This window comes from Odontesthes bonariensis, chromosome 14 (genome assembly GCF_027942865.1).
Source record: "Odontesthes bonariensis isolate fOdoBon6 chromosome 14, fOdoBon6.hap1, whole genome shotgun sequence".
Classification (NCBI taxonomy): domain Eukaryota; kingdom Metazoa; phylum Chordata; class Actinopteri; order Atheriniformes; family Atherinopsidae; genus Odontesthes; species Odontesthes bonariensis.
In genome coordinates, this window is record NC_134519.1 from 35544321 (window position 1) to 35567648 (window position 23328).

General features: G+C 48.5%; 1 protein-coding gene across 2 annotated transcripts in view; it reads right to left on the bottom strand.

Moving 5' to 3' along the window:
- Positions 1-23328, bottom strand: part of LOC142399480 (glycogen debranching enzyme-like) — a 96583-nt gene that overhangs the window by 51756 nt on the left and 21499 nt on the right. For both annotated transcript variants that reach the window (XM_075484189.1, XM_075484188.1), the window contains exons 3-4: positions 16822-17032; positions 4560-4729 (exon numbers count right to left, since the gene is read on the bottom strand). In XM_075484189.1, coding sequence (XP_075340304.1) covers positions 4560-4729; positions 16822-17032 — 381 coding nt within the window. The remainder of the gene's footprint in view (positions 1-4559; positions 4730-16821; positions 17033-23328) is intronic.

Genomic DNA, 23328 nt, shown 5'->3' on the forward strand with positions numbered 1-23328 from the left:
CCGTTTCACAAAGGGAGGTAACTCAACCCCGAGAAAGAGGGGTAACTCTAGCCTGTTTCACAAAGAGAGTTAAGTTAACCTCTCGGTCAGTTACCGTAGTAACAGACTCTCTGAACCTAACTTGGTCGGGACCAGGTTTTCCTGAAGAAACCTCGAGTTTCTCTCTGTCTCCGCCCTCTTTCAGCCACACACGATATTTGATTTCCTCATTCATTCATTCAGTCAGCAGAGCGAGTTCTTCTACTTCTAGAAGTCCATTAGGCACATCAGGAGGCAACTTGTCCTTTTGACAACGATCCCGTGGATGAAGGTGCAGCATTATTGCGCAGAGAAATAAATTTTCGTCGGAGATGGTTATCAGACCGCGCATAGATTTTTGCATTTACAGACAATTATCTCTTTGAGCGGCACCATCAGAATGTGTTGGGACAAAAGAAAAAAAAGACATAAAAGACAAATAAATATTTGTATGAATAGGCTTAAAAAAGACATATATAGGCCTATTATATTTTATAAAGGCACTCGTGTCTTGGGGGTGGATTCCTTCAGCCACTGGCCTTCCGTTAGAGGTGGCGGTGCTGGCCACCACCCGTTTTACGGCTCAGTAGAAGTCTGTGTTAGTTTAAATAGGCTTAATTATTTAACAGAACATGATATAGATGAGAAGACATAGTTTATGTGTGTGAAAACAGCATTATGTTGGGAATAAAATAACTGCATAGTCAAATAGCCACTTAATATTTACTTTACAGTGTAAAACATGATCAAAATGAGCCTCCATGCCGAAGTCTCACCTGTTTGAACAATGTTTTTATATTTCATCTTAAATTGCTGCCAAGTGCACTTCTCCCCTGCGGGATTGCACCTAAATGAAATAAATGAATGGGCTACCATTCATGCAGTTTCCCTGTAATATTATTGTGATTGCAAAGGACTACATTTAAACTTACACTTTTGCTGCTGCAGCGGTGTTGCACTTATTTCTAAAAACGTATTGAAACTCGCCGTATGAGCGCATTAAGATTTCCAATTCCAGGTTGGTGAAAAAAGTAGCCCCTCCTCTTCCCTGTTGCCATGGTGACTCGTCGAATCGGGGCTCCATTGATGCTGGCTTTTTAAAGTTGTGGTGCACGCGCTAAACTCAAGGTGAACCTACTCAGAGTTGATTAACCTCACTCAAATCAGCGTTTCTGGAACCGAAAACTCAGAGTTTTCTGTCTAAGAGTAGATCAACTCAGAGATCAGGAATAGACTCAGAGTTGGTTGAACCTGCTTTGTGAAACGGACCCCTGCTCTCCTCTTTTGGCCTTACTTTTTTGGGAATATTTAGTGTTTTTATGTCTTTTTTCCGGTGTACTCTGCCATACAAGGATAACTAACAGCAGGCTTAGAAAGTAGCTCAGCCATTCCAAGCCACTTCCAACAGAAGCTTAGCGTGCCGGTCGACATAGCGAGGGCTCCAGGTCCCCCTGGATCGCTGTTCCCAAAGGAAACCAGCGCTCCCCACCCTCTTTCTGCCCAACACCAGATACATGACAAACAAGAGGATCCACCTGAAGCTGCGGATAACTTCCAACAATTCTGTCCGTGATCCTCACAGAAACCTGGCTTCATCCCGCGGCCTTGGACCGAGCTGTGCAGCTGGTGGGCCGCAGCTGGTGGGCCGCAGCGCATGTCTGCAGGATCGAAGTGGAGACTCGGGAAGAGCAGAGGAGGAGAGGTGCTCATCATAATTTCACCAGTTTGAAAAATGTGCCACCAGGGCAAAGCAGGCTTACAGAGCAGTGCCACCGCCTCATGTGGGACAGTCGGACCACCTTTCACCCCAGCCTAAATGCCCCTCAGTAAGAGATCTAAACCTCTCACAAAAAGATCGACACCTAGCCAGAGCAAGCTGCCTCTCAGTTACAGGACTGTTTTACGAGCACTGAGAGTGAGAAGGTTGAGGAATATGCACAAACCGTGCTGTCCTACACCTCTGCCACTGAAACCCTGGATGAGCAGCAACCTGTGACACCGCATACAGGTCAAAGGTCAAAGGTTAAAGTGCAGTACGGCAGTGCCAAAGCCAACCTGAATAGGGGCATCCCACAGACAGTAGCCCACAGCAGGAGTGGCAGGGTATCCAACATCTCCACCGCCAGCGCCAAAGCCTCGTGGGGGGAAGAACTTCACAACTTCTTTGCTTGTTTGGAGGCACACAGGCTAACAGCAGCACCTCACCGACTCTCCAACAACACGAGGTCGAGCGAGTACTACGTCAGGTGAGTCAGAGAAAAGCTGCTGGACCAGACGGAGTATCTGAAAAAGGACTTGCTCCTTCCTGCTATTTTTCATCTCTCCCTGACACAAGCCACCATTCCAACCTGCCTTAAATCAGCCACCATCATCCCCATGACCAAGATACCCGGCACCAGAGAACCCGGCAACTCCAGGCCCATCGTCCTCACATCAGTGGTGAACTGCTTCCAGAGGCTGGTCCAGCAGCATATCAAGGCCTGCCTCCCAGCAGCACTCGACCCCACGCAGAGCCACCTGGAACACCCCGGTAACTATGGATGGGAATCGAAAACAGGTTCTTGTTGAGAACCGGTTCCCAGTGTTTCAATTCCTTGGAATTGTTTGGCCATTTTGCAAACGATTCTGGATACTGGACCTAAAGCTCCCACCTTCAACTTGTGCCTGGATTAAAGAATTCCTTCTGAACAGATGAGCCCCCCCCCTCAGTCCCCTCCTATAGGCCCTGTACACCTCTTTCATTGTGCACCACAGTTCCAGGGCTTAAATCTGAGGGCAATGAGACTCCCTACAGGGCGGAGGTCCAGTTCCTGACAGACCAGCAAATTACTCCTGAACATCCCAAAGACTAAAGAGGCCGTCATCGCCTTCAGGAGGACCAGGGAGTACTGCGCCCTGCTGCACATCATCATGCACATCAGTGAAGGCCGGTCATCCTTCAGGTTCCTGTTATCACAGCTGTGATGACGAAGGCCCAGCAGCGGCGTCACTTCCTGAGCATCCTGAGGAAGAAGACTGGAGCAGAAGCTGCAGTCTTCTCCAGTCAGGAAGTTCAGCTGCCTACAGGAAGGCTCTGCAGGGAGTGATCAGCATGCTGCCCCCTGCCCCACCTGAGGGGATCACCACCTCACGCTGCCTCAATAAAGTCAGAGCCATCTTTCTGACCCCTCCCCTCCCCCACCACCTGTTCCACCTGCTCCCCTCTGATGGGAGATACAGGCCAATCACAGCCCGCTCAGCCAGGATGACCATCAGAACACGCATGAACTGCCTTTCGTTAATCCATCTGAAAATTCCATCACAACACATGCAATATTCTGTCTTCACAAGGTCAATACTCTGAAGCTGTGCATCTGTGTTTCTTTGTATGCACTTCAGGCCTCACATCATTTATTTGTTATTTCCATCTATATATCAGACCAATTTGAAGATGCACCTTCATTTCGTCATACTTCCGAGCAATGACAATAAAGCTTTCTATTCTATTGTATGCTTGGCCTTTGCAAACGCACATCCACATGTTCTGCATATTCTAAAATTCAGCTGCCTATTGGGCACAGTATTTGAAATGTGTGGGACAAAAGCACAAAAGCCCTGGATGTCTCAGATGCCTCAGGGGCAAAACGTGGTTGACAGTCATAGGATTGTAATCCATTTCTTTAAATCATTTTAAAGAGACTTTTGTTGTACCTGAATGATAAGACGAATGTCCTTGCTCAGAGTTTTAATGTAGACATGTGCGAACTGTGAGCTGGCAATGCTTCTGAATTGGCTTACCTGGTTTTCCAACACTGGCTGCATTTTTGCTCTCCTTATTTGTCAATGTCAGCAGGTTAGTGCTAATTTAGTTTGACTGAGCTTTGCAAAAAAACCTCAAAGCCCTGACCTGTAGGACAAGTGTCAGGGCAGGGCTCCAGACTAACTTTCTGCACCGGTTGCACTGGTGCGCACCAGCACAGCAGTTAGGTGCAGCCACGTTTTGGACCACATCGTGTTCAACACAAGTTTTACAGGTTCACTCTTTTTTAAAAATAGCTGCCTGTCTTTTTATTGACTGGTAAATGATTAACTAACAATCTGGCCAACATTAAGTTCTTTATTTGAAGCACAATTCCACAAGACGGGTAACGAACTGAAAAGTGCTTCACTGAGCTGAAATTTAAACTTAAAACGTCTCAAGATAAATTAAATGAAAACATCTCAATGTGTTTTAAGGACTCCAGCCAGTTACTACACTGGTTACCAAGAGCAGCTTATGCTTTCTTTGAGGCAGCAGACATTCCTAAAACACATCAAAAGATAAAAGCATTTACTTCCCACATTAAGAGTTTAGAATGGAATCCACTTTGGAAGTCTGTTGCTGTCAGGGCCTCCAGGCATGAGTCAGTTTTCAGCCCACAAGCATTCAATGTGCAGTAGCTCTCCTAAGTGCTGTTAGCTTTTTGGAAGACTGCACATCTGTCTGAATGTGTTGATAAAGTACATGTCTGAATAGGCTGAGAGCGATGCAAAAAAAACCAGTCATAAATCAACATACTCACCGGACTCCGAGGCTACTCTCAATCTATCTGGCCAGTCATCCAGGTGTCCCAAACATTTGGAGAGGTAGGTCTGGATGGTGATGCAGTCTAATGGGAGGACATGGTTGTCTGTTCCAACACGAAGGACTGGGTCAACGACGATGTAGCCTCCTCCTAACCTCTCTGTGCCTCTGTAGGAGGAACAGCAATGTTAGCACAGATACCCACTCCATAGTGTTAACTTTTATTCCAAACAAAAAGACTTCGAAAACTGTTGGAAACTGGGAGCTTGAACTATACGGTGGAATCTTGCATGAAATAAGTTTTCAGTTGCTGAAACCTTTTTACACCTGGAATGAAAATGCAAGGTGGAAACAAATAATGGATGTGGATTTTACAAAAAGCATGTTAACCTGCTGAGCCTGATCGGCCCGTCTGAAAAAACCACATACGTACTACATACCTGCTATAAAACAAATAAGGAAACATGTTTATTTTCAGATGTCCCTCGACACCAGGAACATACATGTGAACCTTCTTGTTGGGGAGTGTCTTTTCAGGCGTTTGTAGCTCATTAGATTAAGGGATAGTGTCTCCATTGAGCTTTTGGTTTTTCTAAAGCATCAGTGCCTTTTTTAAATTGTTCCCAATTACTAGTGAATATATACGGCCTACTTAAACCGAATAAAGCTCCAACCCGCACACAGATTTAAAAGTCTTTCAGCGGTTCAGAAAACCCCCGGTATCGTCACAGTTGCCTATTTCTCAGGCAAATAATAAAAGCCCCCGCTGTGGTGGACGTGACGCCAGCCATATCCAGTTAATACTACTCCATCTCACACATCGTTCAGCCTCCTTCCCTGCCAGTCAGGTGACATTCCACATCCAGAGCCAGTTTGTGACACCAGGGATCGGCACGGCCAGAACCACCTTTGCCCATCAACCAGCTTGCACTGCCCCTAACTTCAATAGGCGCATTCGCACTGTAGGAACCTTTGGCAGTTCCTATAACCTTTTCAGGAACGGGGCCGTTTTTTCCCGCATTCGCACATACAGGAACTCGGGACCATCGCCCTCAGTTCCTATAACCATTTTAGCTCCTTCTCCGAGGCTGGGTCTGTTCTGGGTTCTATAGGAACACATCTGAGGTGTTTGGTAGCTCCGTCCCTTGGTGGTCGGTAGCTCCGCCCCTTGGTGGTCGGTAGCTCCGTCCCTTGTCATGTTGTCAGGCTGAAATGTTTCCTCATACGACATGGACACGCGTGTTTAATAAGTTAAACCTCCACGTGGTCTCCTTTGTCTGCGGCGCTCTGCTCTCCTTCCTTCATGAAACCAAGAAGTATGGCCTGCGCTCCATCCTTCGTCTCCTGACTCTCTCTGTGAGCTCTTCCAGCCTCCGTGTTAGACGCCCCATGTGATCGTCCATGATTAATCTCACCATCATGCAGACCATGAACATGGTTTTGTTTTGTTGTTGAATGTGGCGCTAAAGTAACACGTCGCTGTTGCAGACGGTTGCGTCGCATCAGTCTCTATCAAGGTCCCGACTCATGTGGGAATGCAAACTGAAACAGTTCCACTGGGGAGGGGCAGTTTTTAGTTATTAGAACAAAATTCGAGGAGGACCGTTCTTAGAATGGCGTTCTTAGAACTGCTCTGTCCGAATTCGGCTACTGTCTCTCCCTGCAGGTGGTGTGCCCACAGGGAGGCCACCAGCCAGTTGCCTGTGACGCATAGTGGTTCCCCGGTTTCCCTATTCCAGTAAGGAATCTTCCCCTGCCTGGATTTGTCTCACAGAGGTCTTAGAACCGCCCTTTGTCTGAGCCCAATCCGTCCCAGGGGCTAATGCTGTAACCAACGCAGAAAACCTGACAAAACCAAACATGACATTCCAGTGCACTTCAAACCCAAGAACACCCACAGACAGAGGCTGCTTCACCCAAAGGACAGAACACCCAAACACAAACTGAGGCTTCATTTACACTGCAATTCTTGATGCCTAGATCCGATTTTTTTTGCCTAAATCCGATTTTTTTTAACGTGTGGTTACACGTACTTTAATAATGTGACTCATATCTGATTCACGCGATTACACTTGCCTATCACCTGAAACATCGCGCATGCCTACTTAAGTGTTCACCAAACTCTACTGCTGAGGCAAATGGACGACGTTGACATAGGTGTGATGCTAGTGTTGTGGTACATGAGAAGTTCGCCCAACATTTGCAGGATTTTAAGGCAGAGAAGGAGGAAAAGGGCCATTATTGCATCCTGTGCACACGCTGCAATTATTGCCTCCTCAGCTGTTCAGAGGAGTGTCTGGGTGCGAGACCGATCCCAGGACTGGTGGGAGAATGTTGTGGCGGGCTTTGATGAAGAGCAGTGGGTCAGCAATTTTAGAATGAGCCGACAAACTTTTGATATGCTGTGCGAGAGTTTGTCCCCATTCTTTGCCTACCAAGACACCACATTTCGTCGGGCGATTCCACTGAAAATGCGTGTCGGTGTCGCTCTTTGGTGGCTCGCAACAGGTGCAGACTGTCGCACATTAGCTCACCTATTTGGCATTAGCAACGCATCAGTGTGCCTGATTGTAAACAACTTCTGCCAAGTCGTGCAACCCGAGCTGTGGCTTTTTTTTTTCCAAAAAATCTAAATCGTCGCATATTTAATGACGTGTGGAACGCAATGTGTAAGAATATCCGATCTGCCTGTTTACACGGCGGTCGCATTGTCACATATCCGATTTGTATCTCATAAATTTCCACATATGAAGGAGGCCTGTATCCAATCTCAAAATATCCGAATGCATGCGTCCTTGTCCTATTTACATGGTCGAAAAACATATTCGATCTGTGTCACATGAGAGCAAAAAATCGGAATTGGGTAACATTTAACTGACAGTGTAAATGTAGCCTGAGTGGCGTCATGTCTGCACCACAGTGCAGCGAGGAGGGCGCAGGCATGGCACAACATAGGAGAGCCAGCTCTTCAGGTCCAGACTCAGCAGTGCACCCACATCTGAAGGCAAAGGGACACTCTGAGGACAGTCAAGTCCACATTCTGGACAGAGAAGATAGATGGTTTGAGAGAGGAGCCGAGGAAGCCATCTATGTTAAACTGGAGAAACCATCTCTGAACAGAGGTGGTCTCAGGTATCACCTTCCAGCACCTATAGTGCAGCATTATCTCTCCTCCCCAGCAGTTTCACAACAATTCACACCTTGGAAGCTGTGACTAAAGCTCGCTCTTTCATACAGGTAGACAATTTAAAAGTGTATGCGAGTGCTTTGCTGAACCGCTGCATCACTACTGCATCGCTGCTGCATCATGCTGCATCGTGACTGCGTCGCTGCTGCATCGCTGCTGCATCGTGACTGCATCGCTGCTGCATCGCTGCTGCATCGCGGCTGCATCGCGGCTGCATCGCGGCTGCATCACGGCTGCATCACGGCTGCATCACGGCTGCATCACGGCTGCATCTCTGTATCCACATCTCCGACCCTCTGTCGTAGTGCTGCTGCTACAGCACAACTGTTTATATACACAGGACTGCCTCGGATATTGAGCAGAAATTCACATTTTGTGTATCCACGGTTTATATGACTCAAAAAGAGAAGACATAAAAGTTGTCAAGCTTTAATGTGAGAACAGTCACATTCAGCTGCTGAAATGAACTGAAAATAATTACGATGACCGATCAGCATCATCAAAGGCAAGCTGTATTTGGATGTCTGTCACATGTTAACAACACACTGAAAGTACAGTGGACGGTGTGTTGTTGCTGGTATGAAGTCAATATCATGAGCAATAAATCTATTTAGCTGAGAACGTAAAGTTACGTATGTAACTACGGTTCTATGAATCCCGGATGACCGCCAGAGGGTGGTGCTGAAAGCACTGAATGTCCCTTCACGCATGCGCCATTCGAGTAGTAATACCAACAGAGTCACACCTGTGACATGTCGGATGATCAGTCAGAGGCTATATAGCCTGACGTCATCCGTCACTCTGCTCCTACAGAATCTTCTCGCGGAATTGCAAGGATTCTGACAGTGACAGAGAAGCTCTGGCGGTCATCCGGGATTCATAGAACCGTAGTTACATACGTAACTTTACGTTCTATTTCATCCCTACTGACCGCCAGAGGGCGGTGCTGAAAGCACTGAATGACTAATACCAGCGGCGTCACGAGGAATCCAGAGCGAATACCTCATTGAGAAGGCTCAGAGGACCCTCGCCACAGATCCCGATCCAGAGGATGAGGGGAGGCCACATTAACCCTGTAGAACCGGGTGAACGTGCTCGGGGAAGCCCACGATGCAGCAGCACATAGTGCTTCCATCGGAACCCTTCTTAAGGCAGCCCAGGAAGCGGAGACGCTCCTGGTAGAGTGCGCCTTCACATCAACGGGTGGGGAGCGGCGTCCCGTAGCGTAGGCGTGAGAGATGACATCCACGATCCAGTGGGAGAGGCGCTGTTTGGAAAGGGGACAACCCAACCTAGGGCCTCCATAACAAAGGAAGAGCTAGTCCGAGCGTCGAATAGCAGCAGTGGCTGCAATGTATGCCTCCAGTGCCCTCACTGGGCACAACGACCGAGACCCATCAGCAGTTCCTTCCGACACAGGTTGAAATCGTGCCAACCTCAACGGCCGGTAGCAATGTGAACGAGACAACACCTTAGGCAGGAATGTAGGGTTTGGCCACAGAGTAACTCCAGAGTCATCAGTACCCCATCTGAGACAGGCAGGGCTGACAGAAAGAGCATGTAGCTCGCTGACCCTCCTGGCTGAGACAATAGCCAACAAAAAGGCAGTCTTACACGACAGCCACCTGAGGTCCGCCAGCTCCAAAGGCTCGAATGGAGAGTGGCACAGAGCTTCAAGCACCAATGGCAGGTCCCAAACTGGTGCCCGTGGGGCCATCGGCGGGTGCAGCCGACGAGCGCCCCGCATAATAAGAGGGAGACCAGTTCATGGCTCCCCACAGAACAGCCCTCAAAGCCAGCATGGCTAGATGAAATGGCTGCGACATACACCTTAAAGCGGAACTCACCCTTTAAACAACATCGTGCCCAATCACTATATTTGACCATAATATAATAGTGAATTGTGCTGCCACTGGGTATTATGTCTTCATATTAAATATAAAACCTTTGCATTTTTTAGAAATGGTGATTTGACGCGTCATGAAATCACCGGAAGAAAAAATAACAAACTACAACAATTCTAATAGAAGGGTTTCACTTGACGTCACTTCCGTATTTTTCTAAGCGCGCTAACCTAGGTGGTGGGCAACTGTGTTTTGTCTGCCACTTTTTGCCCAAAATGCCTCAGTTTTGTACCGTTTTTGGATGTAGCAATCGGTCTAACCGAGAGAAGGGAAAGGGTTACTATCGAGTACCGAAGGTAATCGCCCATAGAGGTGAGAAATGGAAAAAAACTCACAGAACAACGCCGCAAAAAGTGGATAGTTAACCTACGTTTACAGACTGGAGGAGCTCAATCTGCAAATGCTCGTGTCTGCGGTGACCACTTCGTCAAAGGTATGCGCGAAATCTAACTGTTTTGTAGTAGTGCAGTAAAGTATTATGTTGTTAAATGCCAATCAACAGTAATGTAATACGGGCTACGTTTGGGCTTTGTTTTGAAGGCTTCCCCAGCGCGTTGTTAGCTACTGAGTCAGTGGACTGGGCTCCGACGGTCAAGCTGGGTTACCCAGACACAGAGCTAAGACACCGTCATCGGTGTTTCATGCGATCTCTGAGAGTGGTTGATCTAAACAAAACAAATTTGTCACGTCGTCACAATCTTCACGTTTCTGTAGTATCCACGAAGTGCTTAAGTGCTAACAGCGCACATTAGCTCCCAAGTTCTTGACAACAGAATCACTCTCCCTCTCTCTGCCTTTTGCATTAGGCTAGCGACGCCAAGTTCCAGGATATTACTTGGTTGTTATAGCAGCTAGAACTACGTGCATGAAGTAGAACTATAACTAATTGGAATTGTTGTAGTTTGTTATTTTTTCTTCCGGTGATTTCATGACGCGTCAAATCACCATTTCTAAAAAATGCAAAGGTTTTATATTTAATATGAAGACATAATACCCAGTGGCAGCACAATTCACTATTATATTATGGTCAAATATAGTGATTGGGCACGATGTTGTTTAAAGGGTGAGTTCCGCTTTAAGTGTTGAGGGAGAGCGGCCCTTGTCAAGGAGAGACTGGAGAAACTCCAGCACAGTGGACACTGCACAGGTGACTGGGTCATCATTGCGGGCAAGGCACCACTGGGAAAAAAGCCGCCACCTGTTTTCATATTGCAGGCGAGTAGAGGGTGCCCTGGCACTCAAAAGGGTGCGTCTGACAGGATCTGAATACCGGTCATCAGTTGCTCAAGCCGCCCAGTGGCCATACCTACAGTCGGAGGCGTTGGGGATTGGGGTGCCACAGCAGTCCCCCCAACTGGGACAGCAAATCCCTCCTGGTCGGAAGACGCCATGGGATGTCGCGACACAGCCTCCGTAGAAGCGGGAACCACGGCCGTGCTGGCCAACACGGAGCCACCAGCAACAGTTTGTGGCCCTCCTCGGCAACCCGCCGAAGAGTAGGCCAAATCAGAGACAGGGGTGGAAACGCATACAGGAGGACCCTTGGCCAGGGATGAGCCAATGCGTCCTGGCCCAGTGCACCCGATGCACCCGTAATGGAAAACCATCGAGGGCATCGAGTCGACTCCTCTGTGGCGAAAAGATCTATCTCCGCCTGACCAAAAAGGTCCCAGATCCTGAGCACCACGTCGCCATGAAGGGACCACTCTCCCGGAGTAGTCGCCTGACAGGAAAGAGAGTCCGCGACATGGTTGTGCCGCCCTGGCAAGTACACTGCTTGCAGGGTGGACAGGCAAGGCGAGGCCCATTCTAGGAGGTCTGTGGACACTTCCAGCAGCTGCACTGACCTGGTGCCACCTTGATGGTTGATGTGGTAGACCGCGGAGGTGCTGTCCGACCGGATCAGAACATGTTTCCCCTCCAGATGAGGCATAAAGTGTCTGAGAGCCAAATGCACCGCACGCAGCTCCAGCACATTTATGTGCCTGGAGCGATCCCTTCGGCCCCAGCGGCCCTGAGCCGCTCTGTGTTGCCATACTGCACCCCATCCAGTAGAGCTGGCATCTGTCGTTACCACCTCTCTGCGACACACAACTATCCCCATGGGGACACCCGTGGACAAGTAGCTCCTGTCTCTCCATGGCCTCAGGGCACAAAGACAGGACCCCGTTACCATGAGTTGGCGATGCCTGTGCCGCCTGGAATCCAGGCGGAAGCTGTTGAGCCACCTCTGAAAGGGGCGCAGAGACAGCAGACCTAAGGGCACAACCCGGGTGACTGATGTCAGTTTGCCCAGCAGCCGCAGGAAGGTGACGTAAGACAACCGCTGGCTACGCCTGAATCGGCTGACCAACCGGAGTATGTCGTCCACCCGTTGAGCAGACTGGGTTGCTGCAGAGGATCCACTGCCTCGATCGCACCTTTGGCCAGGAGGGTGGAAAGCTCCTGGTCCAGTGCATGGGCTTTCACCGGGTCGGTGATCACGGTCACCCTGACCCGGCGTGACATGTGAGGCCGCCGTCGGAATTGTATCCGGTAACCATGGGTCAGGGTTGCAACCACCCATGGGTCCCCAGTATGAGCAGCCCAATGACTGAGCTGCTGATGTGAAAAACATCCAACGGTCGGCCTGGTGGCCTCACCGACCATCCCCACGACCCCTAGGGGCCCTGGTGGGGCGGCGGCCAGAGTTTGCGGCACGGGCCTGACTGGCTGGTTGGCGGACTGACTGACGAAAGTCCCTGCTTGGTCCCTGTCGTGCGACCTGGGGAACAAACCCACTAGGCCGAGCATAATCCCGAGGTGGCGGCCAAGTACTGCGGCCAGACGGCGGGTGCCATGGACACTGAGGAGGGGGCATACCCCTGCTCAGGCTTGAAAGCTGCCGCCTAGTGTCCCGCGCCTGAGCAGTCCGTTCCAGCGCTTCCAAGGCAGCCGGACCAAACAGTTCCCCTGGTACCACAGGAACCCCGCGGAGGGTCCGACGCCCTGTTTCAGCCAACGGAGACTGCGCCAGCCAGACCTGTCGACGAGCCTGCACAAGAAAAGAAATCACGCGCCCAAGCTCTCTAGTCATCAGCGCAAAAGCCTGAAGCGCTGCATCGCTAAAGCCACTTGCCGTAGAGGCCCCATCAGAGTATTGTAGGCACGAAGAGAGGGCAAACATGAGGTGCACCAAAGAATTGCCAAGCCGGCCAGCACGCGCCCCGGCGTTATATGCTTTACAGAGGAAGCCATCTGTAACACGGCATTGAGCCCGTGGGCACCGAACATCACGATGCATAGCCTCATCCAGTGACTCAATGAGTGAGGCTACAGCAGGCTCAACAGCAGGCATGCAATCCAAGCCTGCCTTAGCTGGCTCATGCATAGCTGCCAACACGCGACCATCTGGGGAGAGGCGTGAAAAGGCTCTAGGGTCCCGCCAACAAGTATGCAACTCCTTCAGGTACTCCTCTGATGGAGGGACAGAGAATGGAGAAGGGGCCTGGCTATGCCTGAAAAAGGCGCTACAAGGAGCGGACTCCTGCGCCTGCGGGACGGTCAACTGCAGCTGCCTCAAGGCCATCTGCATGATGTCCCGCATAGAGCCGTCGCTTGACCCACTAGCGGCATCCTGAGACGAAGAAAGTGAGCCAGACTCTGCACGAGACAACTGCGCCCCCTCCTCACTCCTAAAGTGAGAGGCAAAGGCAGCCAAGGACAACGCGTCCTCCTCGGGTGCCAATTCAGGCATGGGTGGAGAAGAGAAACCAGCCAACACGGGATCCAGCTGGCGAGCCTGAAAAAGTGATTTCATTTCCGCCAGCTCTGCAGACAAACATTCGACTCTCGTGGAAAGGCCCAGATCAGACTTGGCTCGACTCTTCTTAGGAGGAGCCACAGAGGCTGTGGTCTCATTCCGGCGCTTCGAACGCCTAGGGAGGGTCATATGCCCAGAAAGCGGAAGGTCATTGCTAACCTCGTGGCGCAATCGGGCCAGCCGAGTCACCCTCACAGCATGGGGCATGTAGCTGCAGTTCATGCAGGGATTTTCTGACAGGGCCTCCACCAGGTGATCATGCCCAAGGCAGGCAGGGCACCAATCGTGGCCATCATCTGCCTGAAGCACGGTCCCACAATCCGCACAACAGTGGGAGCCCTCCATGCTCGGAACTCACCCGAGTCCCATCGTGGGCAGAAAACCAGATAGGCGGCTGGCCAAAATTGGGAGAGGGGGCGAAAACGCTGCCTTCACCAATTAAAGCTCAGCCCAAGATAGCGTGAGACGTCAGCTAAGATCGGGAAAGGGGGCGAAAACGCAGCCGTCACCAATCAAAGCAAAACGGAATAAGCGGCTAGCAAAAACTGGGAGAGGGGGCGAAAACGCTGCCGTCACCAATTAAAGCAATTCAACGCAACCGAACTCAGATGCTACTGTAGATAGCTTAGTTCAAAACCAAACAGTCAGCTGTTTAATATAGGGAGAGGGGGCGAAACGCAACCGTCACCAATTAAAGAAATCAAACTGAGAAGCTACAACAGGTAGCTCAGCTCAGAACCAAACAAGCAGCTGTTCAATATAGGGAGAGGGGGCGAAATGCAACCGTCACCAATAAAATAAATCAAACTGAGAAGTAGGGATGGGCATTCGATGAAAATTTCTTCGTCGATCGTCGGGAGAATTAATGATTAATAATCGATTAATCATTAACATTTTTATATTAAAAAATAGCATAATTCGGCCCATGTTAACTTACTAGCCAGCTCCTGCGTCCGCTGTTTGTAATGAGTTTCGATCCGCCTCGTCACGGTGCGTCTTGACGGCATGGTGTATTCGGGTTCCAGAAACTGTACTAAGTCCTGAAAACCTTTGCCCTCCACGGCACCGATGGGGAGCATGTCAGTTTCAATCATCTTCGCCATCAGTTCGGTGATCTTCTCTGCTCGATGTGCGCTGCAGCTCCTTCTGCTCTGTGCTAACACCGAGTCAATGCTAGGCTGAGATAAAGATGAACCACCACCGTCTATCACAAGGCTTGGATGCGCATTGTTTAAGTGATACATCATTGTAGTAGTCGATGAATTGTATTTGTAATATGCATTGCAGTGAACTATGTCATTTTCCAAACGAAAATGTTCCCATGCCACACTTCGCCGCGACCTCTTCATGATTAGAACTAGATGATGATGTACGGAAGCTCGCATGTAACAATTAAAAAAAAAACAACAAAAAAAAAAACATTCGGTTCGTCGAACAAAGTGAATTTCGTCGACCAAATTCTTAATGATCAATCATCGATTAATCGATTAATTATGCCCATCCCTACTGAGAAGCTACAACAGGTAGCTCAGCTCAGAACCAAATAAGCAGCTGTTTAACTCTTTCGGTGCCATTGACGTCTATAGACGTCAATTAAAAAAAAAACGTTCACTGCCAAAGACGTCTATAGACGTCAATTGCGTTTTTTAACGGAGCAGGCTGGGGGACAATCTAGCGGAGTTCGTCACTAAATCTTAGGCTTGTAAACACTAAACAGAGAATATACTGGCAAAATTACCCGCTAGGTGGCAGCAGTGCCACTATGCACAAAAAAAAAAGAGCTGTTTTTGGTGAAACCAACCTATGTTCTACTGTCTATTACTAAAAGACTGAAAATGGAAGAAACAAACTTTTTTTTTCCTGATCAAAGAAGAGAGTCTACTCTTTCTTTTGGTAATTTCGGTGTGTACATAGTCATAAGACACACTTTTCTGTGGGTCTTGGAAAATCAGTAAAAATATTGAAAAACACTTGGCAGTATGGGTGGCTCTGAACTGAAAATGGCTGGCAGCCAATGAGTTAATATAGGGAGAGGGGGCGAAATGCAACCGTCACCAAAATAAGGAAATCAAACTGAGGAGCTACAGCAGGTAGCTCAGTTCAGGACCAAATGAGCAGCTGTTTAATATAGGGAGAGGGGGCGAAATGCAACCGTCACCAATTAAAGAAATCAAACTGAGAAGCTACAACAGGTAGCTCAGCTCAGAACCAAATAAGCAGCTGTTTAATATAGGGAGAGGGGGCGAAATGCAACCGTCACCAAAATAAGGAAATCAAACTGAGAAGCCACAGCAGGTAGCTCAGTTCAGAACCAAATAATCAGCTGTTCAGTATTGGGAGAGGGGGCGAAATGCAACCGTCACCAAAATAAGGAATTCAAACTGAGAAGCTACAGCAGGTAGCTCACTTCAGACAACAGTTAGCTCAGTCCGGAACTGAACTCAGGTAAAAGAAACTGAAAAGGCGGTAGGTTAAGTCGCTACCGTCACAAATCAAAGTGCAACAACAGCCGGAGAGGCTAAGCTTAAGTAGCCAAGCTGAAGTGTGCGTATCATACCACCAACCTGAAGGGGGGGGTGCAAACGCGACCAACACCAGCACACAGAAGATCGATCAGAGAATAACCCGTCGCAGCCCCTAGGAGGGCGAAATATCGCTGCTCCAGCCAGCAGGCAAATGGGGCGTCAAACGACGGTGAAATGAGCACGAAAGGTTGATGCTATGCAAGCGAACTGCACACGAGAAGAAAAAGGAGCAGAGTGACGGATGACGTCAGGCTATATAGCCTCTGACTGATCATCCGACATGTCACAGGTGTGACATTCAGTGCTTTCAGCACCGCCCTCTGGCGGTCAGTAGGGATGAAATAGAACCATCACTAACTCCAACCTGAGGTGTAAAGACATCACGGCCATACTCTGAGACGCCATGTGCACAGCTCAGCCACGGCTGAGAAATGCATCTCACACTGCAGATGTGGATGCTTTCATCTGTTAACGGAAAATCATCACGCTCTGCACACACCATGTCGTTGTGGATGTAAAAGTGCCATCAAATAACTAGAAGAAGGTGCTGGTTTGGAAGCAAAGCTAAAATCAAAACTTGGCACATGACGTTTAACTGTAATTGCCTCAGGCTGTGATATACATATGTATTATGGAAAGTATCCATTGTTTGATAAAAATACGAAATGTATCTGTTTCAGAATTTAATAAACACAATTAAGTGAGGAGTAAATTACTGGAAAAAAAACTTGCAGAATCCAGCATATATTTCCCTCCATCATTTAAAGCTGTCAAAATTTAAATTTCAGCAATTCTACTCTCAATTCCTCAATTGTAGATGACCAATATAAAAGGGCTCTTACGCATAGCCAAAGTAGTACTGATAGGATCCAGCAATCTTGAGATCTAGGGAGCAGTACTTGTCAGAGTCATCCTCCCTTCCTGTTGGGTAGTTCCATGCCAGAGCACGAAAGTTCTTTCGATTGAACTCTTGTTGTTCCAGTGGGTAGTTGGTGTGCACAATGACCCTCCTCCCTTGAAGGCTCGGACCCAGGCGGAACTGCAGCTCAAAACCTGAGGATACAAAAATGCTTTTACTATGACAAGTCCTTATGTCGTGCAATTCACTGTTTTAAGTGTTGAAATCTACTTTGTCCAAACATGTTTGCAGATGTTCTTTCACTCTGCAGATCTAAAATGTCTCAAGCACAAAAGCTGATATAGTGTTAATTCTGGAAAAAATAACAGTGCAATCCCACAAACTACTAAACCAAGTGCGCGCGCACACACACACACACACACACACACACACACACAGGGTGTCAGTAACAGAAAAAACGTGCTCATTCAGAGTCAGAACTATGGCAGGATCATCTATATATAGTCCAGTTTTGCAGAGAGCTCACGAGCCCCTATCATGTTCAGAGCAGTGCAAATGTCAAGTGGCACACTCTTCTCCTGACCTCCTTCAGCCAGCATATATATCTCACTGCATCATCACTGTATACTCCAGCTCTGAAGATGAGCATGTTTCAGATGGCGTTTCAGTTCAGAACATATCATCCCATTTGGAAGGTTTTCTTCTGAAAGTTGCACCATTTGACCAGAAGAATGTACCTCCCACTTTGATGTTACAAATATTAGAATAATGAAAAAATGATTTTAACCAGTAGAAGGTTATTGGGAAAATGGGGATTTTATTGTATCTCATGTATTGGTAGAATGTGACGCCCCAGTTAAAATTTGTTATTAATCTAATGAGCCCTCACAAACTGTAAAGACCATGACAACTGATGTTATCGAGAACAGTTGTGGGTCCAACCTAAATCAGTTCTGAAATAAAAGAGGAAGTCCTGCAGCTTCAACCCAACTCGTGTGAAATATTACTGCTGCAACGCCCATCTTCATGTTTTAAGAAGCTGTCGCAGGTGACTGCCCTCTGAGCATCATTCTCATTATTGTCGAAGTGTCTGCTCCTTTTTGTTAAGAACAAATTGTACTTCAGTTTCAACTTATCATATCCAAGTAGGGCTGGGCTATATGGGAAAAAGCCATATCACGATAAATTTTTTTTTTTTTCCTTCAGTCGATGTTGATATATATCACAATATAAAACAAAGCACTATTTTGTGAATTTTAAATGTTCTATGTTACTCTTAATTGAAATTTGAAGATATCAGAAGGTTAATTGCTCGACATAATTTGCAGTGCACACTACTCTGTTTCGTGTCAGACTTCAAAAAAACAAGATAGCTCCACACTCCCAAACTTTCTGGGCCCTTCTTATCAACAATGTCATCAACAATGTCGTCAACAATGTCATCAACAGTGTCGTCAACAATGTCGTCAACAGTGTCGTCAACAGTGTCGCCAACAATGTCGCCAACAGTTTCGTCACAGTGTCGTCACAGTGTCGTCAACGTGTCGTCAACAGTGTCACCAACAGTGTCGTCACAGTGTCGTCAACGTGTCGTCACAGTGTCGTCAACAGTGTCACCAACAGTGTCGTCAACAATGTCGTCAACAGTGTCGTCAACAGTGTCGTCAACAGTGTCGTCAACAATGTCGTCAACAGTGTCGCCAACAATGTCGCCAACAGTTTCGTCACAGTGTCGTCACAGTGTCGTCAACAGTGTCGCCAACAGTGTCACCAACAGTGTCGTCACAGTGTCGTCAACGTGTCGTCACAGTGTCGTCAACAGTGTCACCAACAGTGTCGCCAACAGTGTCGCCAACAGTGTCGTCACAGTGTCGCCAACAGTGTCGTCACAGTGTCGTCAACGTGTCGCCAACAGTGTCGTCAACAGTGTCGTCAACAGTGTCGCCAACAGTGTCGCCAACAACGTCATCCTTTCAGCTTGAGCTGTATCTTCTGTCGTTTCTTCCGAGGGAGCACTCATTTTCTTTTTTTATACGGCTGCAGCAGCACAAACAAACACGCTATGACTAGCTGCTGGCATGGCTCTATTCCAGCCACGTGATTGGTTCAGCACCGTAGAACTCTCGTTGTCATTGGCTATTCGTACTGTCTGTCAAAGATGGGCGAATGTAATCTATCGAAAAGTATATGGACCATGTTTCATTTCACTGTCGAGGAGAAGTTATTTCTCAGTAGCTAGCGTTATCATTTTATTGCCCAGCCGTATCATCCAAGTAATCATTTTATGTCTAACAAGTTAACAAGAAGTTAATCGGTAGTACCATAAATACACACCAACTCCCCACTGACTCCCTCGAGCTGGATTTACAGTTGATGCATCGCTCACAGCGCAGCCAAACCATGACGTCAAAATGACGTTTTAGACCTGGCGCTTGCCTTGAAAAGACGGCGCAGCGTGTTGTCGTGCACCAGTCGATTTTTGTAACTTGGTTGCGTCGAGAACGACGAACCGGATGGACCGATGTGAGACCAGGCTCAGTCAGGAGGTGCGTTTGTACAGGCACCTGTACGAAACTGCAGTGAAACAGCACAGGGACCACGTAAACTCCCAAAAGTGGTGGACAGAGGCGGGCGGCTATGGCTCATTGGTTAGAGTCGGTCGTCCAATAACCGGAACGTTGGCGGTTTGATTCCCACTCTCGCTTGGTGGAACTGATAGCTGGAGGGGTGTCAGTCCACCTCCTTGTCACGGCTGAGGTGCCCTTGAGCAAGGCACCGTACCCCCATGCTCCCCAGGCGCTTTCATGGCTGCCCACCGCTCAAGGTTGGCATCTGTCTCTGAGTGTGTGACCCTGTGTGTGTGTGTGTCAACAGGTGCCAACCTGGATGGGTTAAAAGCGGAGGACCAAATCTACCTTCGGGTATAAATAAAGTCACTTAACTTAACTAAGAGATTGGCAGAACTTTGGGGAAAGAGGGAGAGTTCTGTAAGAATGTGTGGAAGAAGCTACGGGACAGATACGTGAAGGCAAAGAAGAGGGTAGAGACTCCAAGTGGTGATGCCGGGGGCTTCAGACCTTCACCTCTATTGACTGAATTGTCTTGGCTCACGAACTTTGTGAAACACAGAAACACACAAATCATTTAATCTCTCAGATACTGCAACAGTATCATTGATGGCAGTGTTCCTGCTCTTGACAGTTGCATTGTTTTCTTCTCCACTTTCGTGGTTGTAGAGTAGCGGTAACCTTCACGGAGCAGCGACACCTCTGTGACGGAGAAAATTGCAACTACTGGCGCATCGACTTGCGCCACTGTATAAAGCCGGCACGAAATCGTGACGTCATCAACACTAAATGCAGCTGATGAAAATGAGTGCAGGTGACGTGAATGAAACTAATGACCTGAGTGAGGGGGAAAAACAATGACAAGACTGAAAAGCAAAACCTGGACATAAACTGAACATCAAAACGTAACCTAAAACAAAACTCAAGACATGAGTCCATGGCATGACAGAGCCCCCCCCTCAAGGGGCGGATCCCAGACGCCCCTAAAAAGTCTAAGGGTGGGAGGGAGGGGCTCGAAGCCGGTCAGACGGGGGACCAGAACCCCGTGGCGTGGCTGCAGCGGCCGACCAGGCACGCGGCCGACCAGGCACGCGGCAAGGGCACCGGCCTCGGGCGGCAGGAGACGGTGGTCTGGCGGACGCCCAGACCTCTGACGGCGTGGCAGGAAGAGGCAGTGGTCTGGTGGACGCCCAGACTTCCGTCGGTGTGGCGGCAGGAGACGATGGTCTGGTTGGCACCCAGACTTCCAATGGCATGGCGGCAGGAGACGATGGTCTGGCGGGCACCCAGACCCCCGACGACGTGGCAGCAGGAGGCGGTGGTCTGGCTGGCACCCAGACCCCCGACGACGTGGCAGCAGGAGGAGGTGGTCTGGCAGGCGGCCAGACATCCGTTCGATGGCGGCAGAAGCCGGACACGGTCCGGCAGGCGGCCGGACATCCGGCGACGTGGCAGGAGAAGGCGGTGGTCCAGACCTCCGACAGCGAGGGGGGAGCCGCCCCCCCCTTAAGGGATGGATCCCAGAAAATGTCCCTCTTTAGCCACCTTCAAGAGCCAGATTAAAACGTGGCTTCGAGCTCAACAAACATGTACACACCACTAGTTTGAACCCGCACACACGCACATCACTAATACATAACCCTATTTTGGGGTCTCTTTGTTTCTATTAACATGCTTATTGGTTTTGTATTTGTACCATTTCTTTTGTTACTAACAGTGTTCTTGTTTGTAATGCTTGTCTTTGATTTTAATTTCTTTGCTCCACCTAGCCTGTCTATTTGGACACCAGATGGAAATTAGCATTTGTGCTAAAATCTGGCACATTTACATGTACGTACACTATGTATATGTTCATTAATGTGCAATGTCCTGAAAATAAACAAACAAACAAACAAACAAAACAGGAGTCCATGGGCTGGGGCCCCATGGGCTCTGTGGCTTGGTCTGGCCCTGTGGCCTCTTGGTCTGGCCCTGTGGCCTCTTGGTCTGGCCCTGTGGCTGTGGTCTGCTCTGAAGCTGTGGCTGTGGTCTGCTCTGAAGCTGTGGCTGTGGTCTGGTCTGAGGCTGTGGTCTGCTCTAAGGCTGTGTCTGGGGCTGTAGTCTGCTCTGAGGCTGTGGTCTGCTCTAAGGCTGTGGCTGGGGCTGTAGTCTGCTCTGAGGCTGTGGCTGTGGTCTGCTCTAAGGCTGTGGCTGGGGCTGGGGCTGGGGCTGAGGCTGTGGTCTGCTCTTAGGCTGTGGTCTGCTCTTAGGCTGTGGTCTGCTCTTAGGCTGTGGTCTGCTCTAAGGCTGTGGCTGGGGCTGGGGCTGTGGCTGTGGTCTGCTCTTAGGCTGTGGTCTGCTCTTAGGCTGTGGTCTGCTCTAAGGCTGTGGCTGGGGCTGTGGCTGAGGCTGTGGTCTGCTCTTAGGCTGTGGTCTGCTCTGAGGCTTTGGCTGGGGCTGTGGTCTGCTCTGAGGCTGTGGCTGAGGCTGACGCAGGGGCCTGCTCTGTGGCAGGGGGCTCCCTGGACTCCTGGGTTGCTGGAGAGATGAGGGAGGAAGTGTACGGCACGCTTACCTCTTCTGGCTCCATGCCAAAAATGTCCAGCTCAGCAGCGCGCCGTACACTCCTCGCCTCTTCCCAGATGTGTGAAGTGGGCACAACCCAAGTCTCGCGAACTTGTTTTTTAACAAAAAATTCCAGGAGTTCCTTGGACACCAGCAATTTTTTTCATGAGCTGCAGTCCCCTGACGAGCAGCCCCAGAGCTTCATGGTTAAATCCCTTCAAGGCTTCAATGTCCGCTGTGTCCATTATTGGTGAGATCCTTCTGTCAGTAAGGTTGGTGTGAAAGGACACGGATGCGGAAATTCAAAAAAGGCAAACTAGATATATTTTTACAAAAAAACAAAGTAGCAACACAAAGCACGGCTGAGCCAGTTTCAAACCTAAACTGTGACAAAAACAAAAAAACATTAACAAGACTATGAGAAAACAAAGAACTTGGCATGGCGTGGATAAATACTTATCTTTGACTTGACGTGGCGTGAAGGTGTACGGTGCAAGGATCTCACAAAAACTGAAAGCAAACAGGGAACTTAAATACTGAAACTGAACATCAAAACGTAACCTAAAACAAAACTCAAGACATGAGTCCATGGCATGACAATAAGCAGTAAACATCCTCTTTCAAGCTCAGGTGCCCCACCAGAGGCTTGAGGGTTCTACGTGGGATCTTAGCTGTTCGTAGGACTGCTTTCTTCTGAACAGTGATCTCTGATGTTGTTCCTGAAAGTCAATCTGGTAGGACCACAGTTGCCTTAATTTCCGCATCTTTTCAACTTCCTCTTTCAGCCTTAGGTATTTGTCAAGCTTCTGGTGTTCCATCTTCTTGATATGCTGTCACTTGGTTTTGCAATATCCGTCAATACTGCCTTCTTTGCCTTCTTCTGGAATTTGTCAACCACCAGGTGAACATCTGCAGGTAGGGAGCTTTTTTGTTTTGTTTTTTTTTCTTTCCACCATTGCCTTGTGCATTCTCAGGATGGGGAACTGAATTAAAGAGCAGTTTTAATGTGATCTGCTGGTTTCCTTATCAGCCTACTTTGTTTGAAAGGGCATTGTATGAATCGGACCTATTTAAATTTTAAATAATTTAATTTGATTGGATTATGACTGGCTTGAATTGGACTGTGTCTTGGACTAGGTAAGACTTCAGTCCCTATGCTAAAGTCACTTTTAAGACACATATTTGGGAAGAAAAATTAGGGAGACATAAAAATCCATCTCTTTCAACGTATTCAAGCTCATATTACTCTGTGACAGTAGCACTTACAGATATTCTGGCTGTTGTGGGTGAAAATTCAGAGTGTTCCTGTCAAGTTGTGGAGTAGAAGGGGAGGACACGGATGCGGACTTATAAAGAAAAGGGTGATTTATTAACAAAAA